Source organism: Cucurbita moschata, unplaced genomic scaffold, assembly GCF_002738365.1.
Source record: "Cucurbita moschata cultivar Rifu unplaced genomic scaffold, Cmos_1.0 Cmo_Scf00020, whole genome shotgun sequence".
NCBI classification, from domain to species: domain Eukaryota; kingdom Viridiplantae; phylum Streptophyta; class Magnoliopsida; order Cucurbitales; family Cucurbitaceae; genus Cucurbita; species Cucurbita moschata.
This window is the reverse complement of record NW_019268536.1, coordinates 1656122-1677754: the sequence shown is the minus strand read 5'-3', so window position 1 is coordinate 1677754 and position 21633 is coordinate 1656122. Positions and strand designations below refer to the sequence as shown.

Below are 21633 nucleotides of genomic sequence, written 5' to 3'. Positions count from 1 at the left end.
TTTTTTTTTTTTTTTTTTTTTTTTTTTTTTTTTTTTTTTTTTTTTTTTTTTTTTTTTTTACCTTTAAACAACATCGCTATCATATTTATGAAATAAATTGTTTTTTTAATTTAAAATTTTTTAAATTTAGGTTTAAAAAAATCAATTAATTTGCTCGAATTAATACCAAAGAAAATAGTCATTTACTTGTTCTTATGCACCAATTCCAGTTATTGATCCCCGATGTCCTGCCTCGGTTTCTAATGACATTGGACAGCGGCGGCGGAGGTGGCGGCGGAGGCAGCGGTAGCGATTCTGTTGGCAGCAAACTCTTCATCGAGTTTACAATATCAGACAAATTATTACAGACCCATGCTGAAGACGGAGTAGATAAGTTCTGTAATTGAATCTCAATATCTTTGATATTTAAGTGATTGAACTGTGAAAAATTTGTCATCGAAGCCGGATTGTAATTCGAGAGATCGAACTCTGCCTTAGAGCACGAATTAGCGATAGGTTTGATGGACGATGGATCGACATAATTAGATTCAAAATCATAACCTTCACAATATGATAAAGGATCATCAACCGCGGAATATATCTTGAGATAATTATCAAGAGCAATCTCCGCCTCCGTTTTGGATTCGCCAGGGAGGCTAAAACCTTGATTATTCTCAATTGACGGATTCTGCTGAATATTCATCTCCAGCGTCATTGTGAACGCCGCCGCCTCAAAAGCCGCAGAGATCCATGGTTCATCAAACTGCGTCATCTGATTTGATGGCATCGCCAGGTCCGGATTCTGATTAAGATGTGGAGGCGCCGGAGGAGGAACAGAGGAAGAAGGCAACTGACGATCGATAGGGAGGCTAGAACCGTGATTAATCTCAATCGATTGATTTTGCGGGATATTCATCTCCGGCGACTCAAACGACGCATCATTGTCGGAGAAATACAAAGAGAGACGAGTCATCCAACTGCAGTATCTGATCGAGATGCAGAGACGACGGAGTAGCAGAAGAAAAATTGCAATCACCAAGTAAGCTAAAACCAGCATTATTCTCAATCAACTGATTCTGCTGAATATTTATTTCCGACCACGTTATGATCTCCGCCGCCTCAGAGATCCACGATTCATCAAACTACTGCATCTGATAAGCTAAAACCAGCATTATTCTCAATCAACTGATTATGTTGAATATTTATTTCCGGGCGCATTGTGATCTCCACCGCCTCAAACGCCGCATAGATCCACAATTCATCAAACTGCTACATCTGATGTGGAGCAGAGGAAGAAGACAAATAGCGATTGTACTCCATAATCGAAGGATTTTAGAATAGATTTGGAATTTTCTTGAACTCAAATTCTTCGAAACGAAGACGCTTCTGTGCACAAGAAAGATTTATGGATTAGTTCTAGAATTCTAAAAGGAATAGGAATTTGCGGGAACTACAGGAAATTACAACGGAATCCAAACGTTTTAGATTCTATGTATTGGATCGGGATATTTTTAGATTCAATCGACCCAGCCCATTTCATGGATCTTATTCTTTACCTGTAAAGAATATCAAAGGAATAGTCTGATTAATTTTAATTTTAATTCTCGATAGAAATTAAATTACAAAAATAATATATATATATATATATATATATATATATATATATTTTTGTTAGAATTGCAACTAAGGAAGCTGTTGTCGTTAAGTCTATGCATGCGACATTTGCAAAAATTCGTCCCTATCTCAGAACGAGCGCTTAAATGTGTGTTTTCATTATTTTAAAATTATTGTTATTTCGTTTTCGCTATTCCATTAATGTTACTTTTATTTGAAATAAAATTTTGTGAACGTCTAAATTTATGGTATTGTTTTCGTGTGAATATTTTAAAATAAATTTCACACATATTAGATATTTGAGGCATGTAGTGAAAATTTTAATTTAGTAATAAAAATTAGGAACGTTACACAAACATGAAGAACTAAAATAATATCTATCCCGAACCAAATGTGTAATTTTTTTTTATTGTATTTATTATTTTCCATTGTAATTTTTCTTGTAAACATTAATAATAATAAAATGTTATTGTAGTAATGGAAAAAATTTAGAGAAGAGGTTAAAATGGTAATTTTGATCCGTGGTTTCTTTTATTTTTAATTTTTTTAGAAAAGTATTCGATCGGGTCGGGTTTCTAGGTACAAAACTGGCCCGACCCGACCGAATATATAGAAAAACCGATCGACTGAAGTCGGTTCGGTCGGTTTGCTCACCCCAATTCCTCCCCTCTCTCACGATTATCCCTATTTGTAGAAGGGGCTAGGGTTTTTTCTCTCTCTCCCCCTCATTTCCACCGTCTCTCTAGCTCGATTCTTGGCTTGGCAGGTTCCTGATCGCCTTGGTATGTAATTTTCTTGTGCTTTTTTTTTATGTTTTTTTGTCGCTTTGAAGATCTTTTTCTTTCCTCCGACTGAATCTCTTGTATCAGGACTGCGTTCTTTTTGTGATTTTGATTGGAATGATCTGCCTTTTGTTTAGCACGATTCAAATCTTCTTAAATATGGAGATTGGAGGGATGCCTTCTAATTGCTAGGTTTTGATCGTTTTTAGTACCGTGTTGACCTCTCAATTTGAGCATCTTTTCTCTTATATGATGTAAATTATGGGAATTAATGATTTTGGAGAAGGAAAAGAAAAAAGAACGCTTATGATTCTCTCTTATTTCAAAGTACGAAGCAAAAGACTAGAAATAAGAAGTGAAAATATTGTTGGACGGGCCAAGGATTCATCTTAGTAATCATGATCATGAGAGATGATGCCCCAGTTTGAAAATATTTATTGAACATTCAAATTGTTTGATGACTCTTTGCAGCCCATGTTAGAAAACTTATATCCTCTCTGCTGTTTTAGCGGCTGGAATGAATCCTTTGTTCAAGAGCACTTTTATCTTAATTATGTACTTTATATGGTGAATCTTGATGATCATGTATTTATGATATCGACATATGTGATGTGTGGAATATTATGAGTATTGCTCTGGTCTGCGCCTCTGAGTTGTGGTAGCTAGGCATTGAGGGTACCAATCCTTTTACAGCTGTTAATTTGATCAATTTTAGGGGGGGAAAAAAAAATCTCGTCATAGCAACTAATTAACCTTTCTTCTAATTACTTGAATCTTGATTATCAAATGTCCAAGCTAGTAATGGACTAATGTTTGTGGGAATTGTTAGTCCATTACAGAGACATCACACGGGACTTAGAAAAAGGGGAAAAGTGATAATCTTGGCTGTTTCCCCAAGGAAAATCTCGTCAAAGTGCCTAACCTGTTTTTCCTTCTTCAAATCGCTCTAATCATGAATATCAATTATCCAACCTAGTAACAGACTAATATTTGTTGGAATCATCAATTAATTAGAGCAACACCACATGAGACTTAGAAAAAAGGAAAAGTGATACCTTGGTAGTTACCCCAAGGTTTAGAAAATAATAGGTGCTAGAATGATTGGATGAACAGATCAACAAAAGAAAGGAAGATACTGTGGGTTGCTTTTGGTGGTTGAGGTAAAATATTTGAATTGCTTGATTAGAAAGATGCAGGGAAGAGAGATGATTTTGTTTAATTCAAGAATAGATTTGTTGAATCTCTAGTTCATGCTTTTGGACCAACCATACCTTCTCAGTATACAAAAGGAAGGGTAACATAGGGTTTGAATCCGGTTCTTTTATGTTGATTATAACTGGCTTTTGCTTCACCTTCTGTTTAGTAAATGCGAGGAAACACTATTTCTGAAGCACTCGTTTATTCATTTCTGATATTTGGTTAGGTTAATATCATATTCACTGTGAGTCTGTCAAGTAGATTCATTGTGATTTCTTTTATCTTTTTGTCGGTTTATGTTCCACCACAGACAAGCTGAAAATATCATGTTTAGCAGATAATATTGGATTGTTTGGTGAAAGATAATATCATGTTTAGCAGATAATATAAGCATACAGGGAAAAAAAATGGCTTGCTTCTAACATTACCAACTCGAAATGATAATTACGTGGCTGTTCTATTCTTGTATGCGCTGTTTAAACATTTGGGGTAATTGTTTTGTAATTTATTTTCTTTCTTTGTGTTTTGTTTAACTAGACAGAAGTTATGTGGTTAAGACTAATCTAAATTCTAATTATATCAAGAGTGCAAAGTTGGAGTTCTGCATTATATGTACTTAATGACTTGAAATACGAGTCTACGAGGTTGTGATGACTGTGTGTTGGTGGTATTGCAACTACTCATTGCATTTCTAATGTAACACAGAACAGTAAACATGCCGAAGAACAAGGGAAAGGGAGGAAAGAACAGGAAGAGAGGAAAGAACGAAGCAGATGATGAGAAGCGTGAGCTTGTTTTCAAGGAAGATGGTCAGGAGTATGCTCAGGTTCTCAGAATGTTAGGGAATGGTCGGTGTGAGGCGATGTGCATCGATGGAACAAAGCGTCTTTGCCATATCCGAGGGAAGATGCACAAAAAGGTTTGGATCGCAGCTGGTGATATAATACTTGTGGGTCTTCGCGACTACCAGGATGACAAAGCTGATGTCATCCTCAAGTATATGCCCGACGAAGCAAGGCTTTTGAAGGCATATGGTGAACTTCCTGAGAGCACACGTCTCAACGAGGGTATTGCTGGTGGTATCGATGATGAGGATGATGGTGGGGCCGATGACTATCTCGAGTTCGAGGACGAAGATATCGATAAGATATAGATTTGTTAGTAACCTCTTTACATTTGGAGTTTAGAATGGTGTGGATGGTTCGTTACATGGATTTGCTCCACTGTTGTTGTGCACTCTTCTGTTGTTCTGCTGGTGAATTGGTATTTATTGCCTTAAAAATCTAATATTGATATATACACACATAAATGCCTAATTAAACTTACCTTCCATTTTCCTTTGCTTGCTTGCTTGAGTTTTATCAAAGAATTCAGATGCTCATGTTCGTGAACGGCGTCTAATTTGAATATAACTCAATTAATTAAGAATGTAATATAACTCAATTGATTAAGATCGTAGTACAATATAATTATTAGATTATATTATCGTCATTTGAGCATAACTAAATTGATTAAGATAGCAGTACAGTATATGTATTTGATTATATTATGGTCTAATTGATTAAGATTGTAGTACTATATACAAGAGTATATTATCACTTAATTGGAGTATAACTCGATTATAGTACAATATAATTATTAGATTAATTATCGTCTAATTTGAGTATAAATCAATTGATTAAAATTATATTACAATATAATTATTAGATTATATTATCATCAATTGATTAAAATTATATTACAATATAATTATTAGATTATATTATCATCTATTTGAATATAATTCAATTGATTAAAATTATAATACAATATAATTATTAGAATATATTATCGTCTAGTTTGAGTATAACTCAATTGATTAATTTCATAATACAATATAATTATTAGAATATATTATCGTCTAGTTTGAGTATAACTCAATTGATTAATTTCATAATACAATATAATTATTAGAATATATTATCGTCTAGTTTGAGTATAACTCAATTGATTAATTTCATAATACAATATAATTATTAGAATATATTATCGTCTAGTTTGAGTATAACTCAATTGATTAATTTCATAATACAATATAATTTTAATGTCCAAATAAAATAATTATAATATATGTCATACGAGTCATTATTAACTAATTTACTATCATTTAATGTCTTTTACTAAATACTATAATATGCTACTTTTTTACTTATTTAAAAATGAAATTTACAGAATACTATTTTTTTACCTCTCCGTAATAATTTAAAACTAAACTTAAAAATTTATAATAAAAAAATATATTGTAAACAATTTTTAAATTGTAAATTTAAGGATGGAAGAGTTAATTTTCTTTAAACATTTTAAAATTTATATTAGAAATTTGTCAAAAATGCGTAAAGAATTAGGGGCGATTAAGCGGGAAGCTGTGAAAGGTATCAGATAAAAGCTTCCATGGCGGGAATCGACCTAAAAGGAACACACAATCGAAAACGCTCAAGAGGGGAAGTGAGATTTGGTAGTAAACTGACGTAGTGAGAAGAACTCAGCAATGTCTTCGCAAGATCCACTCCCGAAATGGGCATCGAAGCCTTGTGTAATGGGCATCGACGAAGCTGGTCGAGGCCCTGTTTTAGGTTTTCTATTTTCCTATTCGATTCCTTCCATTTCTGCATCTTTAACACCGCTCCGATTATCTTATTTTCGGATATGATTTAGTTTACCAATTTGTTTCTGAAATGTTACTGCATTTGATCTCAGGGCCAATGGTGTATGGATGCTTGTACTGCACTCGTTCCTATTTGAAAGAACTTTCGTCTTTGAATTTTGCAGGTTTAGCTTCTCTGCAAAATTGATGGTTCTACCGATTTTCTTTTAAGTGTTTTTCATTGTTTCTCAGTTTCGTTTACTTTTCTTCCAAATTTTTATGTTTTGTTTTGCATCTAGACTCAAAAGCATTAAAAGAAGAGAAGAGGGAGGAATTGTTTGAAGGATTGAAGACTAATGAGTCAATTGGATGGGCTGTTGATGTCATAGATCCTCGGGAACTTTCATCCAAAATGCTAAATAAGTCGGTATTTGGTGGTTTATAAATTCTTTCATTTGCACAAACACTCTAAGCTAACGGATAACGATGCTTTAACAACGGAAGGCAAAATGTTAAGTCCAACATAATGTATCATATGAGAACTTTCACGCCTGGGTTTTGTTCTGAAGTTTTTCTTTTTATTGTTCAACAGAGTGAAGATAAACCTAAATGAAATATCACATGACTCTGCAATGGGTCTGGTTACCAAGGTTCTAGGCATGGGAGTTCTTTTAACTGAGGTAACTCTCTCCCTGGTTTTTTGCATTCATAAGTCAGTTATGTGATTTTAGTATTTTAATAGTATTTCTTTCAACAAGAAATTGTCATTGATTGATGAAAAAAATAGAACGTTTTAAGAATGCACTCTCTCAACAAAGAAAGTAGAGGCAACAACTTGAGAAGATTGAATAGCCTTTGGTAACTTCCTATTATTTTTTGTATGCCTCTGTATATTCGTTCATGAAAGTTTGGATTCGTATTAAAAAAAAAAAAAAAAATCAAGTAGGTAAATGAGCCCGTTTCATTTCTTGATTACAATAGCAGGATGCGACATGTTCTTTATGAGGAAGATCTGTAAAAATTAAATTTTGGAAAGTTATATTCATGATTTATCAGTTTCATAAGATAGAGGGAAATAAAATCCCCATTTAACATATCTCATCTTCCATTGCCTTCAAACTTTTTTGTTATGAATTGATGATTTGAAGTCATTTACAGATTTGTTCTGCCCATTCTTCTTCAGACTCTATGCCTTCAACCTTTCCTTAGGGTGCCCCATGAACAATGTTAGATCAATCACTTCTATTTATTTTCAGGTTTATGTGGATACTGTTGGAGATCCTGAAAAGTACAGAATCAAGTTATCTGAAAAATTTCCCAATGTAAAATTTGTAGTTGCAAAGAAGGCTGATAGTTTATATCCTGTTGTCAGTGGGGCAAGCATAGTTGCAAAGGTAATGCTGATGCGTTCTTTTAAGATCTGGCATTCCAACCGTTTCCCACTCAAATTCATCACTTTGACTTGTAGGTCACAAGAGATCGTGTGTTGCGGGATTGGGCATTGGAGGAAACAGCTGAAAACATGCATAGAAACTTTGGTTCTGGATACCCTGGAGGTTAATTTCATCCTCTAAATATTTTTTGCAGCATACTATAATCACGTTTTCACTTCACTGGGTGAAATCACTAGTGCTCTTATGATTCAATCTATGTAGATCCAACAACTAAATGTTGGTTAGAAGATCACAAGCACTCGGTATTTGGGTTCCCCACATTGGTCCGCTTCAGTTGGGGTACCTGCACTTCATATTTCAAAGACATTGTTGAAGTATCATGGTTAGTTTTTACTCTGCCTTGCAAGTATTATAGTTCTTTGCAGAATTAGCTCATTATGCCCTTTTATGTTCTCCACGGTATAAAAAGGACAGGCTTTGTTGTTTAAAATGCTATATATTTTCTTTTAGCTCGTTATCCCCTATAGGACTAGGTATGTTGTTTGAAGTGCGTTTGTTAGTGATGGTGGGATTGATTTAATGAAAGCAGTCTTAAAAACAAGTTTGAATATCATATGGAGTTTAGTAATTAATGATGTACAATTGTTTATTGATGTAATGCACTTCGCATTCTTGCTGGATCATCATCCTGCTCTGATGTACTGAGATGTTCGGTTCTTTCCCATTCTAAATTAGAACTTGATTTGTTCACTGAAAATGAATGATTCTTCCTTTATTCTAGAATATAGTTTTGTTTGGTGCATCCCACTTTTATTGTACAATAGTTAGATATCCAAATAGTTTTGGTTCGTTCTTCGGGTCTACTTCGTGATACACCCACGTTCAGTGTTTTTTTCAACATTAGTGAGTGTTTAGACTCTAATCTCACAGGGAAAAACCCTGACATTTAGTTGTCAAGAAACTCACAAGATTGTAATATTCTAGGTAAGTGACCATGACCTCCATACAATTTGAACCCATTTTTCAAAATCCTTTGCCGCTTGGCCAACCTAGGATGGCTATGCCTAGTTTCTGTTCATCAATTTAGCTTCTCATAAATCACCAAATAAGCATAATATGATCCATTTGTTTACATATGAGCTGAAAACTTGTAACGGCCCAAACTCACCGCCTTTTCTTTTTTGGGCTTTACCTTTCGGGCTTTTCCTCAAGGTTTATAAAACGCGTCTGTTAAGGAGAGGTTTCCACACCCTTATAAAGAGTGTTTTGTGAGCCAACCGATGTGAGATCTCACAATCTACCCCCTTTGGGGCCTAGCGTCCTTGCTGGCACTTATTCCTTTCCCCAATCAATGTTGGACCCCCACAAAATCCACCCCCCTTCGGGGCCCAGCGTCCTTGCTGGCACATCGCCTCATGTCCACCCCCCTTTGGAGCTCAGCCTCCTCTCTGACACATCGCCCGGTGTTCGGCTCTGATACCATTTGTAACGGCCCAAGTCCACTGCTAGCAGATATTGTCCTATTTGGACTTTACTTTTTGGACTTCCCCACAAGGTTTTTAAAACGCATCTGCTATGGAGAGGTTTCCACACCCTTATGAAGGGTGTTTCGTTCTCCTCCCCAACCGATGTGGGATTTCAAAGAATTAGATGCCAAAACTTCTCATACCTCCTTGACACTGACTCAAACTTTAAAGTTGTTATGGAAGATGTAAGTTTTGCTTTTTCTATGTGCTTGATGTTCAGGGAATCAGACAAAGTGGATGAAGATGGGGCTACGGGTGGAAGTGGTAAGAAACAATTAAGACTAAGCAACGTTGGTATCACCACATCCAAGAGAAAGAGTGAAGAAATTGAATCAAATGCGAAAGGACGGTGCAAATTTTTCCAGGCTAGAAAACTTGAACAACTCACTCACTTCTGAGAGTTCAATGTCATTCTATTGTTCGACCATCCTCCTCTTTTTTGATAATCAACTCAATAGCTGATAAGTGCTATATCTGGTTTGGCTGTGTACTAACGTAGTTATAGATAACTAGCTATGTAACTGGCATCAATGTACATGACTTCCTCCATAGCCATTTCAATGTCTAATAACTTAGTTTCGAAGTGTGTTCTAAGTATTTTGAGGTGCTGTTAATTGTTTTGGAATTCTTGAAACGTTCTTGTTTATATACATTTTGAGAAGTGTTCTTAATTCTCCACCCTTCCAAAAGTTGGTCAAGTTCCTTTTAAAGTTTTTATGGTCTTTTCATTGTTACAATATGATTTCAATCCATTTTATTTATTTATGTGATTATGAATTGATTCTAATTAATGAGATTATGAATGGATTTTGTAGAAGCACTTTTAATGGCAGCGGACTTGCGATTGTGCGGCACTCACTTTTCAACGACAAGTGAGCTAAGCCAATTCGTTCTTGCGTCGCCTACGGCCAAGCGACGTATGCTCGAGCTTCTGACCTCGGTTTTAAGAGAAGATTTTAGAAAGCGAGGGTAGAGAGAGATTTTTGAAAGATACGTTATATAAGCGAGCAAGAGATAAATAACAACGGCTTATCGTATATAACCCTAGATAGGGGGACAAGCCAGCAAGAGAGAAATAACTAACCTTGGGCAGGGATAAGCAAACAAGAAAGAAATAACTAACCTTGAATAGGGGATAAGCAAGAGAGAAATAACAACGGGGATAAGGAAGAGAGAAATAACAAAGGGGATAAGGAAGAGAGAAATAACAAAGGGGATAAGGAAGAGAGAAATAACAAAGGGGATAAGGAAGAGAGAAATAACAACGGTTTACCATATATAACCTTGAGTAGGCAACGGGGATAACAACGGTTTACCATATATAACCTTGAGTAGGCAACGGGGATAAGCAAGAGAGAAATAACAACGGTTTACCATATATAACCTTGAGTATAAAGAAGAGAGAAATAACAACGATTTACCATATATAACCTTGAGTAGGCAACGGGGATAAGCAAGAGAGAAATAACAACGGTTTACCATATATAACCTTGAGTATAAAGAAGAGAGAAATAACAACGATTTACCATATATAACCTTGAGTAGGCAACGGGGATAACAACGATTTATCATATATAACCTTGAGTAGGCAACGGGGATAAGCAAGAGAGAAATAACAACGGTTTACCATATATAACCTTGAGTATAAAGAAGAGAGAAATAACAACGATTTACCATATATAACCTTGAGTAGGCAACGGGGATAACAACGGTTTACCATATATAACCTTGAGTAGGCAACGGGGATAAGCAAGAGAGAAATAACAACGGTTTACCTTATATAACCTTGAGTAGGCAACATATATAAACTTGAGTAGGAGATACGTAAAAATAATTTTAAATCATTAATAGAAACACTAAATTAATTCACTTCTTTAGAGTTTAAATTATATAATTATCCATTTAAAATTTTACCCAATACAAGTCTCGAAAATAAATTAATTTTCATGTGAATAAAAATATATTTTACAATTGTTTCTTTAATAAAAACAATATTGTAAAAATAACAAAATTATTCGAGTATTAATTCAATATAACATTTTTCAAAATTTGAGATTATTAAAATTACACAGTTGACATACATAAATTGCAATGTTTAATTAGGTTTAAAATTTTTGATATATTATTATTATTATTAATTATTTTTTTTATAAAGACTTTAATTTAATCATTAAAAAAATTGGTTCGATTATATATTTCAATCAGCAGCAATTTCCATGGAGAACAGAACGGAGGGAGAGCTCAGACAGGCGGGAAGCCGTCGAATCTGCGCTTAAACGCCGACTTCCCACACAATTCTCATCTCTTGGTTTAATTATTCACCACGTTCATAACGCAATGTCCACTCAGCGCATCAGTTTATCTCTCTTGTTCTTCCAATTTTTCTTCCTCTTTCCTTCAATAATTTCAGCTATCAGGTGAGTTTTTTTCACTTTCAGTTTCTAATTCATCCCATCTGCGTTGTTCTTTCTAGGATTTTGGCCTTTCGTACTGTTCTGTTCCCGATTACAGAGAAACCAAACGGAAGAATGTTGCTGTGTTTAGATTCTTGAATTTTGGAATCCATTTATAAATGGATTTCCAGTCTCTTTAGTTTTCTTAATGCTCTTTACGAGTGGATTTTCTCGTGATCTTTTATGACTTCCAATTTTTTCTTGCCTTCGTTCTTGATGGGTTAAATACTGTATGTTCTATATTCATATCATTTTGTTTCTATGTCATTATAGCTGGGTTATATTTCAGTTTGTTTACTAAATTATTGTTCCTTTTTTTTTTTTTATTATTATTATTGAAGGAATAATATTGGGTTAGCAGTAAATAGATCATGTAGGAGCACTGTTCAGGGAAGATATTTACTGGCTGATGATAGTGGTAAGCATTTCTTTCGTTAACTCGTAGTGCTACTTCGTTTCTTCATTTTTTGCAGTTACATTGAAATTTCCTGAATATGTGCCTTTCTTTTACTTGTTTTCAATTTTTTTTTTATTAGGGGCGTTTGAAAAATTTGGTGAACAAGTTCGTTTTAAATTCTTTGTTCTTTCTTGTGCGAGTTCACTTGAATTTGTTTGATTCACAGTTCTTTGGTTGGGCCACAGTGATAAATCTCTGATCTTGAAGATGTCTGCCACTTAATCTAACTTTTAGAAGGAAAATCATTAAAGCTATTATATGGAATTGCATATTGCCTAAAATAGCCATGAGAATTACAAAAAGCAAGACCAGCGGGCTATAAGAGATTTAAGGCTGTAATAAAAAAAAAAAAAAAAAAAAGTATGGGGAGAATTTACACCAAGATAGGGAAGTATAAATAAGGTGACCCATAAGAAGCATCTGGAATGTGAGTGGAACACTGGGGAAGACCAAATGGTATGTTGACGCGTCCATGGCTGATTTCCTAAACGAGGAAAGGTTTTGACAAAGGGCACACTAGGGGGCCTTTCCATATATTCGTGTATAGGTTCTTATGATGTAGACTACCACTGGATGATAATTTGTAAGAAAGATATCTAGTTTTGTAGGAACCTTTAGTATCTAGGGTTCATTTCCATTGGTCTTCCACCGTAGGTCTAGAAGGGGGTTGTAAAAGAGTGGATCAGAGGGACAACTCAATGATCTTTTCTTTTGTAAGGTGTCTTCTTAAGCCAAGATCCCAAGAGGCATTATTTCTGTTCCAACATGCCGCAGTGGTTGATTTCTTGCGGCTTGAGAGAGTGTGAAGTCTGGAAGGCAGCTTTGAGAGGAGATGAACCCCAATTGTCAGTCCAAAAGGATATGGACTCACATTGTTGTCAAGGATCAAATCTTCTTGCTGTTGAATATATTTCCTTGGCCTCTTGAATGTTTGAGCTTGGATTGACTAGAGTGGTTGTTAGTCTCATCCCTCTTGTATACAAAATCCTTATCAGAGTTCTCTTCAAAAACTGGAAACAGTCCTTCCATATGTTTAAGCTCCATTTTCAGCAGAGAGCGAGAGAGAGAGAGAGAGAGAATTGGGAGACTGTAGATCGACTATCTTAGACCCCTTAAATTGGCCTCAAAACCTGCTGTTAGATGTTCTGTGTTGGTGCTGCCCTGCCTACTGCTTTTTGTTATGCTCTTCTTAGTCAATGTTTACAGTGATCCCTTCATCTTGTTCATTATTAATTTTTACCACTTCTATTTAGATATTCATCTGTGAGTTTAATTATCAATTATTACCTCTGCCTTGGCTACGAAAATACTCATGTATTCTGCTTATATCTTATCTAGATCTTTATAGTATTCTAGAGAATACTAAATATTCTGGAAAGTCCTGAAACTTTTTACGTACATGTTTTGTCAGAACTTGTAACTTCTGGAAAGTCCTAAATGTATACTTCTTCCATTCAGCATAATTATTGTGCTCTCATGCAGGCTATGTATGTGATGCTTCGTCTTTTGATCCAATGTCTCGTTGCTGCCTAGGGAAAGGGGAAAAATTTCCTTGTCAGTGAGTTTTTTTCCAGATAAATCTTTGATGGCTCATGATGAGTGTAAGAGCTCGAGCTCTGTCGAGCATAGTATTTATTTTTCTGCTTACAATTTGCAGTGGATGCAATCTTGTTTCACAATGTTGTAATTCCTACGAATATTGTGTTTCATGCTGCCAGGATCCTTCAAGGGTATGATGGAATTCTTCTTGATTCTTATAATGCCTCATTCTGTTTTTATTTAGTCTTTTTTTTCCTTATGAATTTGAGCTGGAATCTAAAAATTGGCGCCTTTCTGGATGCTGCTTGCAGACAAAAAGGGAGCAAATACTAAAAATAAAAATTGCTAAGCCTTCCACTGCAGGTAATGATGTACTTATAGAAAAATTAATTTTGTTATTCCAAAGACATTAATTAAATATTTCAAACTACGCTAAATCTTGCAGGGACATATGCCGGTGTGTTTGATTTCTGTGTTGGGAGGTGTCGTCATAATTCGGAGAGTGTTGTAAGTGTCCTGCATTGATATTTTATTCTAAATGTTTAAAATAAAATTTGGGGTGTTGTCATAATTCGGAGGTGTCGTCATAATCTGACATCATATCTTTTCTTTTAACAGTTGAGTTATTTGATAGAATTTACAATTTTCAGGTGCACGAAAATGCTTATCGCAGCGATTACCATCATTGCTTTTCTCTGCCGTCATATTCTTCAGGTTAGCTGATAAAGCTGAATTAGATAGGAGTTCTTCTTTGGCGGTTGTAAATTGCAGTGGAATGTTCAGCTACTTTAGTAAATGAATTCAAACCATGTAAGGATTATGATTTTTAAAATAATTGCACAGAGGTTAAGTTCCATGTGTAACCTTTTTTTAAAAACCATTTTCAGGCGCGTTTCATATTTTAGCAGTCCCTGATTTTCTACATTTTCCATTTGTTGCCATCATTTCCATATTTGTGCTGATCTTCCATTTTCAGGTGTCTTTCTCACTTTTTCTTTTAGATTCAGTGTAATTGCATTCATGTAATAGCCTTCTTGGAAACCTCTCCTTAGCATACTCATTTTAAAAACCTTGAGGGGAAACCCAAAAGGGAAAGCCCGAAGAGGATAATATCTGCTAGCGGTGGGCTTAGGCCATTACAAATGGTATCAGAGCCAGATACCAGGCGATATGCCAGTGAGAAGGCTGAGTCCCGAAGGGGGTGGATACAAGGCGGTGTGCCAGCAAGGATGTTGGGCCTTGCAAGGGGGTGGATTAGGGGATCCCACATTGATTGGAGGAGGGAACAAATGCCAGCGAGGATGCTGGGCCCGAAGGTGGTGGATTGTGAGATCCCACATTGGTTGGGCAGGAGAACGAAACATTCTTTATAAGGGTGTGGAAACCTTTTCCTAGCAGACGCGTCTTAAAAACCTTGAGGAGAAGCCCGAAAGGGATAACCAAACAAGGACAATATCTACTAGCGGTGGGCTTCAGCCATCTCACAAAATTTGTACCCAGGTTGTCTTCACCTATTTTGTAAGCAAACAAATATTTCGTTAAACTAGTTATATAAATTCAGGCCGGTGCGGTTCAACATAAACCAATGAACGAATCCAACCAACCCAAACAAATTTGTAACCCAAACCCACCCATGAACCACAGCCGGATGACCGCCTCAGAGAACTTGGAACTCCATTTTCTTCCGTCCTGTCATGTTTGTGATTTGTTTACAAAATCAGGATTGTATTTTTTATAAGGTTTTCTAAGCATGTCATTTTCATGTTTTTTTTTTTCTTTTCTAATTTCTTATCTAAAACATTTATTATACTTAATGGTCTTCGTAGGAGTCAATGGCACGGAACTAGAATTCAAACTCAACGGCGTCAACGTCATTATTGGAAGGTATCGTTCAGGGTAGTTATCTATAGGTCTGCTTCCTTTTACATTGTTTGACATCTTTCTTATACTCTTCTGAACTGAATGTATGATAGACAAGGAGAGTCATGTGATTCAGTTTGCAAGACAAATGGACAATCATGCATCCCAAACAAGCTTATGGTCCTAAATCACTGTAACATGTGAGTAAGCTTCTGTTTTCTTTTCCATTTCTTATGAAGCCATTAGAATTTTTCTTGATTTAAGTGTTTTTGAATAATAAAAAAAGTGGATGTAGTTATTGTGAGATCCCACATCGGTTGGGGAGGTGAACGAAGCATTCTTTATAAGGGTGTGGAAACCTCTCCCTAGCGGACGCATTTTAAAAACCTTGAGGGGAAGTCTGAAAGGAAAAGCCCAAAGAGAATGATATCCGTTAACGGGTGGGCTTGGACCGTTACAATTACACTGTGCACGGTAGATGACTTATGAATTATGAATTGTATACTTTCTTATATTCATATTCATGTTGTTTTCTTTATTTTGGGATAGTATGCAAAAATACTTGAGCTGCAAAGGAGGTTGCTTACCAAGTGTTGGGCCTGATCAACCTGCTGAAGTTGCTTATAATTCTCCTAAAGAACTGGTATGTTGTCCTCTTCTTTTTGTATTGATAATCAGACGTGATTCTCAGTATTATTTGTTGGCATAATGGAATTGGATGATTATGGTTCGAATAATCAATAAGAACGAAAGGTGTGGGAAGAACGAAAATGTCATACTGTTACACTGATATTTTGTAATTTATTCACCGAATTACTTGATGTTCAAATAGATTGAAAGGGTTTATGGTACCCAACCAAACTTAGTTCATGATCATGTTCACCCAGTTCAAATAAATTGTGTTCTTCCTTTATTGATATGAAAACCGTACTTTCCCCAGATATCTAAGTTTTACTGAGAGTTTCTTTTGAATGTATTATAAAGGAAATGATTCATGAAAGCAGCCGTGTTTTTTTATGCTATAGAGTTCTTATATTTAGTGTATACAAATACCAGAATCCAGGAGCATGCTTATACAGTAGCGCACAGCCAATGCTTTCTTGCGATGGCTCACACCCACATACCAGAAGGCTTTGTCCTTGCGCCTAGCACATCTTCTAGATATGTTCTTAGTTCAAATCAAAATCAAAGATGGGTCTGAAAATTTGAAGAATTATGCATCCTCTGACAGTTTACTTTTAAGGAATTCCATCAGTTTCATGCAGCAGATAGAAGGAAGTATGTTTTCAGCTTAACAGTTTACTTTATTTGTTTATGTACAAATCTTCAGTTATTTTCTGGAGAATAATGGTAACTACAAAGTGTTCTTGTAAGATTAATGTAACAGGTTGAAGGAGATCGAAAAACGGCGAATTGTAGAACTAGTTAAGACATATTTCTGTTCATGTGTTGAACTCGAATAGTTTTTGTTCTCACTCATCCACGAGTGGATCTCATATTCTTTTTCATTTTTAAGCTTAATTTAATGGATAAAACACCAATTAAGTAACTCTAAATGAATGTTTGCTTATCCAGACCAAACAGCAACCTTTAGCCTGCTTTGGTCCTTCGGGGTGAGGCTCAAGGCATTCATTCCTGTCCTTCATTCAATGGGTTGGAATAGTCGGTCTCTCAAGCCTTGTTCTCCACAGTCATTCTCGGTGCTTATGCACTCTACTCGTTACTACCAAACGACAAAGCCTTAAGTGGAATGAGGAACTTGAACCCTCAACCTTGGCAAGGCTATTCTCTACCAATAATTTAACGAGATTAAATAATTTTAAAGTTCAAAACTTAGCAAGCACAATTAAAAGAGAGTTAATAGAGATTATATGCAACATCCCAAACTCATTGCTAGCCAATGTTGTCCTCTTTGGACTTTTCCTTTCAAGTTTTTCCTCTCAAGGTTTTAAAAAGTGTAAGGAGAAATTTTTACACTCTTATAGAGAATGCTTCGTTCCTCTCGTCAACCGACATGGGATCTCACGATCATAATTTGACACTTAGTTCATGTTTGAGAAGAAACGACCGAGGCAGCTAATTATAAGGATGTTCAAAGAAATGGGTATTCACAAACTGGAACATACAACAACAAAAAAAGTAAGTTGTTAGAGAATATAAAACTCAAAAAGCTTTGGAATTTTGATTGTTTTTGTTTTGAAGAGTCTCTCAACTTTAGAAATTGTGCTCCAAAAACAGCTTTTCCTGAGGGGAAGCAGGCCCAATCTCTTCCTCTAAACTCTTCAATCCATCCCCAACACCTCCACAATTCCCTACATTTCTTCCTTCCAAATTCTTTCCATCAACATCTGCTTCTGACACTGAGGATTTCCTCCTCTGGGACGATGTCACGCTTGGGAATGTAATCCACGACGGAGCTCTGAACTCGAACCTTTGATCCTCAGCTTCTGCTATATCCGTTTCGGACACTGAACGGTTCGATGATCTTTGAGATGACTTTTTGTGTAGTCTGCTGCTTCCTAAAACCACCTCGGTTGGTAAGATCGGTTGTTCGTTACACGGACTTCCCATCAGTTGGGCGAGAGCACGCTCTAATGCAGTTGTCACTTTGTCCATTGATGGCCTCTCCTTAGCTCTCATTCTCACACATTTGCAAGCTACATTTGCAATCCTCTTCAAGGCTTCGATATCGGAGGGCGGTTTTAATATCGGATCTAAAATTGCAGAGATATCTCCAGATCTTATCAAAGGCACTGCCCATTCTACTATGTTACCTTCTTCATATTGCATATCAATGGCTTTTCGACCACTGAGAATTTCTAGTAGCAAAACACCGAAGCTATACACATCGGACTTTGTGGTAAGGTAATGAAGTCTATAGTATTCGGGATCAAGATAGCCAAGTGTCCCAGCTGGTAGCTCAGCTAATGGAGAGCTACTATCTGTTGGTCCCAACAATGACAAGCCAAAATCAGCAACTCGAGCATTGTGCTCTTCGTCGATGAGAATGTTTGACGACTTAATGTCTCGATGAATGACGGGAGGACAAGCATAGCCATGCAAGTATTCGATTCCCCTGGCTGCTTGAACTGCAATTGTAACTCTTCTTATCCAATCTAATTGCTCTTTTAAGGTCTCGTTCTTGCCATGAAGGTGCTGATACAAGGAGCCATGAGCCATGAACTCATAAACCAGAAGCCTCTCTCCACCTTCTTCACAATAACCAAGCAGATTAAGCAAATGGGCATGGTTTAATCTTGATAGCAAGTCAAGTTCAGTGTGGAACTCTTTTGAATTCTTCTGCATATTAGGAGACATTATAGCTCGTTTGACTGCTACGACCGTCCCGTCCTTCAAAACACCTCGAAAAACACAAGAGAAACTCCCCTTTCCCACAATAGACTCTTCCTTAAACCCACACGTTGCTCTCTCGAGTTCTTCATAGGTGAACATCTGAGCCCGCCTTATCTTCAGCTCATCTAAGTCCGGACGTATTTTATAGCTTTCCTTCTGGAAGGCAGAGACTGTCACTTTGTTCTTCTTTGACTTCAACTCCTTTCCCGAGCAATGGCAGTTCCGTAGCTTGTATCGAACATAAAAGATTGCAGTTATCGACACAATAGCTATCAAAAACACAGCAAAAGCAATCTCAGCTACAAGAACTGGCAGCTGCATAGACCAGAGCTTACCATTTTTCTTCACCAACAAACCATTTGATATCATGGATGAACAGTTTGATATGCATTCACCAGAAAAGCAACTTGAACAATTATACTCACACTGCCTATCAGATTTTAAGGAACACTCAAATTTTTGGTACATCCCAGGAGGGCAAGCAGTACTGCAGGGCATACAAACATGAAAACTCGGCGACTTACACCGAGCTTTGTCTTGGCTTATTTCGTAGAAACCCGGAGCACAAGGAGTTGCTTTACAGATTCCAGGAGAAACAGCTAAAGGTAGAGAAGTAGGAAATCCAAGCCCCCAGCAGACAGGCAGGAGAGATTTTTCAGCTAGAATTCCACAGGTGAAGTAATCTCCAGCTGCAATGTCGTAAACTTTAATCCCATCCGGTGCCGGAGTACTCGGTTTGACCGTAAAGCCCCAACAAATCACACCGCGGTCCGAGCTTTTGATCCCACAGGCATGGAACTTGCCCCCAACAACAGAAGCTAATGGATCAACAGGAACCAAGTCTACATTTCCTTCACCCGAATATGCTACCGAAATCTCCTCTTCAATGTCTAAGCTCCTTCCCCAACAGAACGCTCTCGACCTCACGCCCTCTAGAATCCCGCAAACATGATATCCACCAGAGGCAATCTTTTGAAACCTCATATCTTTAGGTATCAAACTGATCACCCGGCTGCTTGTCTCATCACCCCAACAGAAAACAGTTCTATTAAGAGAAAACAGTCCACAATTGAACTCAGACCCCGCCGAGATCGACTCGATAGGGCCATCAAACTCAAAGGTTCTGGTCATGTTATATCCCCAACAATCCACAAAAGACATGTTCCTACGCCTTCCAGTCAAAGGCATTCGAAGTCCACAGAGATGATAATCACCAGCACTGATTTCTTGATATTGAGCTCCTTTGCTCATAGGCTGAGGAACACCCATTTGAACATAGCCACTACTTCCCCAACAATAAGGTTGGTTTGAATCCAAAAGAAGCCCACAAACAAACCCATCGCCAGCAGTAAGACCAATGAATGGGAAATGAGAAGGGGTTCCATAAGTTATGGCTGAATTTGAACCAAAACAGCTCACAAGACTAGACCCATCTGACTTTAAACCACAGAAAACAGGCCCTTTCTCGCCATAAGACACAGCAACAGGAGACATTGAACCTAAACCAGACACTAAAAAACACATATCTGCAAAAACAACCAGTTCTACAAACAATCCACCTCTCCAGCCAAACATCTTGTTCAAGAACAAAAGAATCAATCACTCAAAGAATGAAGAACAATCTCCAGTTCAAATGTTCCATGAACAAACAGAAAAAACATTACAAATTAAGAAAACAAGAAGCAAGCAATGCAAAATCCACTCCCATTCTGTTCCAAATCCCAATACATTCATAAAGCAAATATTCCTCAGATTCAACCAGATTCAGATAAGGCAAAAACGAAGCAACAAAATTACCAATTAAACCTCCATGGCTGCTTCCACGAAATCGCCTTCCGATCTAGAAAAAAGAAGAGAATCATGAGAATTGCTGTAGGGAAAAAGGAAGAACAGAGCAAGAAAAGAAGAAGGGAAAAGGTTGCGATGAAATGAGAAAGAAAAGAAACTTAAATGCCGAAACTACAACTTCTGACATTGGGAAAAGCGTAGGTGAAGACATTAAATGAGAAGTTAATGCGATTTTGATCTTTTCATGCCTGGATTACTGCACTCCACCACTCAATCCCCCCAAAAACAGTGCTACTTTTCCCCCCTTTTCCCCTTTTTCTTTAAACGATTTCGATCAATCTTTGACCTCACCAACGAATAATCGAAGCGGCATTGTCTTCTTGCCCCGCCGATTCAAATTTCGTCAAAAACTGGAATGGGCGTCTTCTGGTTTCGAAGCTATCCGTCACTGCATATCACAGAAACGGGAGAATTAATGGAACAAACAAGGCGCTGCTCTGCCTTCTCTCTCGATCGAAATTAATTCTTGTACTTTTTGTCCAAATCAAAAACGGCAGTTGGGATTATCAGAAAAAAGCATTTTCCACCATTTTTGTTCATGTGTCTGTGGTTTTTCGCTGCTGAGTTCTTAATTTCATCATTTCAGTTTCTTTTATCCGTTGCTTCATTTGTGCCGTTACAATTTTTCTATTACAATAAAATATCCATAATTTTGTTCTTAATATTTTTTTTCCAAATATTTTATTATTCTCTAACTTACCTTATTTATATATATATATATATATATATATATATCTAGAGGTTTGACTTCATTGGTCATCATAATTCAACTAGTCAAAACGTTAATGGCCACGAGCTGCGTGGGTGTATCAATCTATGCCCATTGCTAGCAAATAATGTCCGTTTTGACACGTTGTGTATCGTCGTCAGCCTCACGATCTTTTCACACCTTTGTAAGCAATGTTTCATTCATCTTTCCAATCGATTGAGATCTCACAATGGGTATCGAGGATTCGATCTCTAACTTGTAAAATTCCAAAAAAAAAAAAAAAAAAAAAAAAAAAAAA

The 21633-nt window shown here is 36.6% G+C and overlaps 4 protein-coding genes across 6 annotated transcripts; 3 read left to right on the top strand and 1 right to left on the bottom strand.

The window, feature by feature from the left end:
* The first annotated feature begins 2223 nt into the window (after positions 1 to 2223).
* LOC111457892 (eukaryotic translation initiation factor 1A) lies at positions 2224 to 4908 on the top strand. 2 transcript variants are annotated; one of them, XM_023100326.1, is made up of 2 exons: positions 2224 to 2375; positions 4278 to 4904. In XM_023100326.1, exon 2 carries the CDS (start codon positions 4288 to 4290, stop codon positions 4723 to 4725), a length of 438 nt encoding a protein of 145 aa, XP_022956094.1. In that variant the 5' UTR covers positions 2224 to 2375; positions 4278 to 4287; the 3' UTR covers positions 4726 to 4904. The 2 variants fall into 2 exon arrangements, with proteins under 2 accessions (XP_022956094.1, XP_022956095.1); XM_023100327.1 differs by having other exon boundaries at positions 2229 to 2375; positions 4283 to 4908.
* A 1024-nt stretch (positions 4909 to 5932) lies between these two features.
* On the top strand, positions 5933 to 9664 carry LOC111457459 (ribonuclease H2 subunit A). Its single transcript, XM_023099663.1, has 8 exons — positions 5933 to 6184; positions 6309 to 6380; positions 6495 to 6618; positions 6788 to 6875; positions 7452 to 7589; positions 7664 to 7751; positions 7851 to 7971; positions 9336 to 9664. The coding sequence occupies exons 1-8, from the start codon at positions 6100 to 6102 to the stop codon at positions 9511 to 9513; spliced, it is 894 nt and encodes a 297-aa protein (XP_022955431.1). The 5' UTR covers positions 5933 to 6099; the 3' UTR covers positions 9514 to 9664.
* A 1660-nt stretch (positions 9665 to 11324) lies between these two features.
* On the top strand, positions 11325 to 16901 carry LOC111457409 (UPF0454 protein C12orf49 homolog). Of its 2 annotated transcripts, XM_023099589.1 has the most exons (11): positions 11325 to 11532; positions 11910 to 11986; positions 13508 to 13583; positions 13683 to 13755; positions 13876 to 13927; positions 14010 to 14071; positions 14215 to 14278; positions 15391 to 15448; positions 15538 to 15624; positions 15974 to 16067; positions 16481 to 16901. In XM_023099589.1, exons 1-11 carry the CDS (start codon positions 11453 to 11455, stop codon positions 16571 to 16573), a joined length of 816 nt encoding a protein of 271 aa, XP_022955357.1. In that variant the 5' UTR covers positions 11325 to 11452; the 3' UTR covers positions 16574 to 16901. The 2 variants fall into 2 exon arrangements, with proteins under 2 accessions (XP_022955357.1, XP_022955359.1); XM_023099591.1 differs by lacking the exons at positions 15974 to 16067; positions 16481 to 16901 and adding an exon at positions 14452 to 14540 and having other exon boundaries at positions 15538 to 15591.
* A 593-nt stretch (positions 16902 to 17494) lies between these two features.
* LOC111457657 (serine/threonine-protein kinase-like protein ACR4) lies at positions 17495 to 21227 on the bottom strand. Its single transcript, XM_023099991.1, has 2 exons — positions 20918 to 21227; positions 17495 to 20618 (listed from the first exon to the last, which is right to left on the bottom strand). The coding sequence occupies exon 2, from the start codon at positions 20351 to 20353 to the stop codon at positions 17639 to 17641; it is 2715 nt and encodes a 904-aa protein (XP_022955759.1). The 5' UTR covers positions 20354 to 20618; positions 20918 to 21227; the 3' UTR covers positions 17495 to 17638.
* Between the last annotated feature and the right edge of the window lie 406 nt (positions 21228 to 21633).

Excerpts from the sequence above, each read along its gene's own strand:
- LOC111457892 (XM_023100327.1), top strand. The coding sequence starts at position 4,288 with ATGCCGAAGAACAAGGGAAAGGGAGGAAAGAACAGGAAGAGAGGAAAG.
- LOC111457459 (XM_023099663.1), top strand. The coding sequence starts at position 6,100 with ATGTCTTCGCAAGATCCACTCCCGAAATGGGCATCGAAGCCTTGTGTA. Across the intron at positions 6,185-6,308 it reads TGGTCGAGGCCCTGTTTTAG|GGCCAATGGTGTATGGATGC; the intron begins GTTTTCTATTTT and ends ATTTGATCTCAG. Across the intron at positions 6,876-7,451 it reads TGGGAGTTCTTTTAACTGAG|GTTTATGTGGATACTGTTGG; the intron begins GTAACTCTCTCC and ends ATTTATTTTCAG.
- LOC111457657 (XM_023099991.1), bottom strand. The coding sequence starts at position 20,353 with ATGTTTGGCTGGAGAGGTGGATTGTTTGTAGAACTGGTTGTTTTTGCA.
- LOC111457409 (XM_023099589.1), top strand. The coding sequence starts at position 11,453 with ATGTCCACTCAGCGCATCAGTTTATCTCTCTTGTTCTTCCAATTTTTC. Across the intron at positions 14,279-15,390 it reads TCTGCCGTCATATTCTTCAG|GAGTCAATGGCACGGAACTA; the intron begins GTTAGCTGATAA and ends TGGTCTTCGTAG. Across the intron at positions 15,449-15,537 it reads GTCAACGTCATTATTGGAAG|ACAAGGAGAGTCATGTGATT; the intron begins GTATCGTTCAGG and ends AATGTATGATAG.